Below are 5,593 nucleotides of genomic sequence, written 5' to 3' on the forward strand. Positions count from 1 at the left end.
CTTTCGAGGTTACTAAAGTAACCCTTCGTTCCCCGAGGAGGGAAACGGAAGCACTATACTCCGTCGCCATAATGACTGTCCTTTAGCTGTTAAAAGTCTCTTCAGCTTAAAAAGGATGGCGTTTGCTGGCACCAGGTGTGCTTATATGCTCAGTTAATTGGCGATGCAGCACACCTGCGCAAGCTTGCGCTGCCAATTCATTGCTTTCATTGGCCCGTTCAATAATCTTTCAGATGAGTAGCTTCTGAACCGAATCCTCCCATACGTGGATTTAGAACATCAAATCCACTTATAGTGCTTCCGTTCCCCTCCTCGGGGAACGAAGGGTTACTTTAGTAACCTCAAACGTTACTGCACATGTTTTAACAAGTAAGCGTTAGATTACTTAGAAATGTGATAAATTTGTCTTAGATACTACAAGTACGTCAAGATTGTCATGAGAATACATTTGTTTTGTCTATTGTGCAGTTTTAAACAACATGAATAAGTGTTAAATTTTATATGTGTCTGTTTGAATTCCTCTTTTGGCATGATAGCAATGTGGAATAACTTGCAACATAACTCCATAGTGATAAAATGAAGACATTCCTTTATTTAATCTTGGAATAAAAATCCCAAAAATAAAATTCAATCGTCTGGTTATGAAGCACAAACTAGCATTCAAAAAGAATATACTTTTAATAATGTAAACCCGTTACATGACAAATTATAACATGATTAAACTGAATAAATCTTTAAATTAAGAGTAAAATTAAGACCAAAAAAATGTAAATACATATTTAAAAAAATCACATTTAATGGCATTGTTTCAGAACAGTAACTAGAAAGTTGTGGACTCCATAGGTGTCAGTACTTTAAGATATTTGCCAATACAAATTTTTCACTAGAAGGCCTAAGTCTTTATAATAAACTAAAGAGTTTCCCTTTGGACCGGATACCGGCAATAGCTTAGATGCCTTAAGATCATCGGGGTCAATTGTTCTGTTGAAAAACTATCATCATAGACTTTGACTCATCAATTGTCATATTGTCACAGTTAGGCCAGAGGCTCAGCGTAGTTCCTTTTTGAAGTTCTTTATCATAGACCATAAGAATTTCAGAGAAAAATACTCCGACTGCTTCTTTTTTAGGTAAATTCTGAAGCATCCAGTGATTACAATTGTCGCCGACTTTACTTTTTGCAGAGACTTTGACAACGATACTGTATTTCTGTGTCCTGGGTGAAGTGAAGCTTGTATTTGTTCCTGTGAAGCAAAAACATAAATACTCACGGTCAGATTATCTAATCACTTTCAAAAAAAATATCAACTTTTCATTAGATTAACATTGGTGTGAAATTCTTACCTGTGAACCTGACAAGCCAAATGTGCTGTGCGTGATCCTGTAAAAATAAATCAATAAAACTGAATTAAAACAATGTTTAAAGGGTCAATCCTCTGCATTAATGAACATTAATCATATCGTTTTGTTTTGTTTTGTTTTGTTTTGCAAGATTTTGATCTTAGGATTTCCTCTAAAATAAGAAGCAGTCTAGAGTCAGTTCATGCCATTATACTTTTGCAATTAATAATGCCCCGTTATTATTTGGGATTAATCTATAAATGTTTACTATTGATGATAGATCACCCAAGTTTAGTGTTTTGTCTTAAGTCACTTTAAGCTTCTGAAGAGTAAAGAAATCAATATTTGGTGAATTTTCAGTCACAGCTAATAAAGGCATCTGTCATTTTGGAGATTGACAATACTTTTTTCTTTACTTTTTGTAAAATTTTGATCCAATGACTTTCTCTAAGATGAGAATCAAATTAGAGTCAGTTCATGCTATTATATTTATGTAACCAATAACTCCCTGCTTCTTATTATTTGTGATTGATCTTTATGTTTTTGAGCAAAATGTAATTTAAAACTTAATGGTTTTATTCACTATTAATGACAGATCACCCATGCTTAGCGCCTCTTCTTAAGTCAGCTTTAGTTTAGGCTTCAGAAGAGTGAACAAATCAATATTTGGTGAATTTTTGGTCACATGTTATGAAAGCATCTGTCATTTTGAAGACCGACAATACTTTTTACTTGATATTCAGGAGATTTAACAGTTAAGTTTAGCACATTTTCTTAAGTCAACTTTAGTTTAAGCTTCAGAAGAGTGAATAAATAAATATTTGGTGAATTATTAGTCACAGCTAATAAAACCATCTGTCATTTTAGGGATTGACAATACTTTTTTCTTTGTTTTTTTGTGAGATTTTGAACCAACGACTTCCTCTAAGATGAGAATCAATCTAGAGTCAGTTCATACCATTATATTTATGTAATTAATAATTCCCTGTTTCTTATTATTTGTGATTAATCTTCATGTATTTGAGCAAAATGTAATTTGTTTCATGGTTTTATTCACTATTAATGACAGATCACAATATGCTTATCACCTTAAGCTTCTGAAGAGTGAAAAAATCAATGTTTAGTAAATTTTTAGTCACATCTAAAGAAAGCATCTGTCATTTGGGAGATTGACAATGCTTTTGACTTGATATTCAGAACATATATCACCCAAGTTTAGCATATTTTGTTAAGTCAACTTTAGTTTAGGCTTCAGAAGAGCATAGAAATCAATATTTGGTGAATTTTCAGTCACAGGTAATGAAAGCATCTGTCATTTTGAGGATTGGCTATTTTTTGTGAGATTTTGATCCCATGACTTCCTTTAAGATGAAAATCAGTCTTGAGTCAGTTCATGCCATTCTGTATATGCAACTAGTAACTCCCTGCTTCTTCTTATTTGTAATTAATCTTCATGTGTTTGAGCAAAATGTCATAGATTTGTTTACTATTGATGACAGATCACCCAAGTTTAGTGCCTTTTCTTGAGTGAACTTTAGTTTAGGCTTCAGAAGAGTAAAGAAATTAATATTTGTTGAATTCTCAGTCACAACTAATGAAAGTATCTGCCATTTTGGGGATTTACAATACTTTTTACTTGATATTCAGAAGAAATATCACCTAAGTTTAGCATATTTTGTTAAGGGAACTTTAGTTTAAGCTTCTGAAGAGTAAACAAATCAATATTTGGTGAATTTTTTGTCACATCTAATGAAAGCATCTGTCATTTTGGGCATTGACAATACTTTTGACTTGATATTCGGAAGTAATGTTATCAGAACGTCATACAATACAACAAATACTAACATTTTATTCAAAACCCAAACCTAAAAATCTGGTAAACCCAGAAAATTCTCAAGTAGTTTTGCAATTGACTTCATATATTTTATTATTTACCCCCATATGTATTCTCATAGCTTTAAATAGACTTTGTTTATTTAAAATTTCAAATCCAGTCAGAATTGGGATTCTTTCACGTCTTTACAAACTTTTTTAATCATTTTTTAAAATCTTTTGTATGAATGTTCCCTTTAAAAAAGACTCAGATTCAGAAAAAGCTTTATTGCCAGGTATGTTCGCACATACAAGGAATTTGTTTTTGTGGCAGAGCTTTTACGGTGCAACAGAATTACAGAGACATGACAATAAACAGATAATAAATATATATATATATATATATATATATATATATATATATATATATATATATATATATATATATATATATATATATATATATATTTAAAGTTCTTTTATTGTACCCTAATAAGTATTACAGTTGAAATCAGAATTATCTAAATTATTATTTTTCTCCAATTTATGTTTAATAGAAAGAAAAACATTTTAAGATATTTATATACATAATATTTTAATAAGACATCCCTAATAACTGATTTCTTATATCTTTGCCACGATCATAGCACCTAATATTTCAAGATACTAGTGTTTAGCTTAAAGTGCAATTTAAATGCTTAATTGGGGTAATTAGGCAATCATTGTATAACAATGGTTTGTTCTGTAGACAACCAAACCATATATATCGCTTAAAGGGGATAATAATATTGACCTTAAAATTATTTTAAATTAAAAATTGCCTTCATTCTAGCTGAAATAAACAAATAAGAATTTCTCCAGCAGAAAAAAAAAATATTATAGGAAATACTGTAGAAATTTTGATTCGTTAATCGTTATTCGGAATCGTTATTCCTGACCATCCTAAACCCCCCCTCTTACCTGAGATGTTTTTATCCAGATAACACTTCCGGCCACGACCAGTGTGAAGACCACCAGCAGACCCATGAGCACCTGGACAACAGTGTGTGAGCAGACTGGCAGCTGGCGCCTGCTGTTGGAGACCTGTGCCTCAGGATTTTCCACATCATAGATTAAAGCAGATGCCACCATGTTGAATGAAGGAGAGTGAGATGTTGTGTGAGGATCCCTCCTGTGCTCTTGCCTTTTTATCCCATGGATCTGCCCACTAGATTCCCTCACTGAAACCAAACAGACTTCAACTACTGCTATGGCATGCTTCCAATGAGCCAGGAGATTAGAGCGAGAGGGAGAGAAAGAGAGAGTCGGGATTGCCCAAACACCCACGCACTCGCATACTGTAAGCATGTTCATCAGGAACTAAAAGAGCGCCACAGAGAAGAAATCCATTACAGTCCATAAAGTGTTGTTTTATGGGGCTATAAAAGACAATAAGAGCCATCCAGCTGTTCAACTACTTTCAATCTGCACAGCTTCACAAAACTAGATGAAGGTGACAAGTAAACAGATTCATAACAAATAAAAAGTTGTTAAATGTTTGATTCTAATTGACTGAACAGGTATGCAATTATTTTCAGATAAAATGGACAAGTAGTTCCAGAACGGTGATGAAATGTAATATGTTTTAATATGCTGATTGATTGTATGTTATTTTACACAAAAAATTTGTGAATTAATAGTTTTACGTATTTTGTGATGCATGTATTTATTTTTTATTTGTGCTTTTGAATCACATTATGAGACCTTCATCTTTCTTCTGAAAACATTCACCCTTAACCATTTCAGGCTCAAATTAAATTTTAGAAACAGGCAAAATCTATGCTTTTAACTGTTGCAAATCAGCAATGCCTGCCTTGAGAGGGTTAAAAAGTTTGGAAAAGTGACTTTTATGAAGTCTTTTAATAGTTTAAAGTGATATATTGTTGTATATTTGCTGCAAAAACCTTGCTGCTAGTGCATTTTCTGCTATTTAACAGATTTGTTTATTTATATAAAATTTATTATACATTATATTCCTTTAAACTACTAAAATGTCAATAAAAGTCAATTTGTTGAACTGTAAAGTTAAATTTTTAACATCAAAAGTCGACAGAGCAGAGATCAAGGTCCCATTATGAAATTCACAATCGTAAATAGACGGAAACACAAAAAAATATAGAAATTGTCAGATTGTCAGCCTACGACTGTCAGAAATTGAATCCAAACAAAACAGAAGACACTGGATGAGATGTGTAAGAAACTACCGTTACAAAAAGTAGTGAAGTGAAGTATACTCAAGTAATGTTGACAAATATTTTAAGTACTCTTCATGTAGTAAGTATATGAACATCTTTGTTGTAGGGTTGCACGGTTTACCGGTACTATAGCAGTATAGCAATACTATGGCTCCAAAATACTGGATTTGGTAAAGTCACTGAAATACTCACAAGTTTGTGCAACA

At 32.3% G+C, this 5,593-nt stretch overlaps 1 protein-coding gene across 1 annotated transcript; it reads right to left on the bottom strand.

Moving 5' to 3' along the window:
* Nucleotides 1-566: 566 nt before the first annotated feature.
* On the bottom strand, nt 567-4,485 carry LOC141379270 (uncharacterized). Its single transcript, XM_087299019.1, has 3 exons — nt 4,114-4,485; nt 1,345-1,381; nt 567-1,244 (listed from the first exon to the last, which is right to left on the bottom strand). The coding sequence occupies exons 1-3, from the start codon at nt 4,282-4,284 to the stop codon at nt 973-975; spliced, it is 480 nt and encodes a 159-aa protein (XP_087155145.1). The 5' UTR covers nt 4,285-4,485; the 3' UTR covers nt 567-972.
* Nucleotides 4,486-5,593: the final 1,108 nt, after the last annotated feature.

This window comes from Danio rerio, chromosome 20 (genome assembly GCF_052040795.2).
Source record: "Danio rerio strain M-AB ecotype USA chromosome 20, GRCz13ab, whole genome shotgun sequence".
In the NCBI taxonomy this organism is placed as follows: domain Eukaryota; kingdom Metazoa; phylum Chordata; class Actinopteri; order Cypriniformes; family Danionidae; genus Danio; species Danio rerio.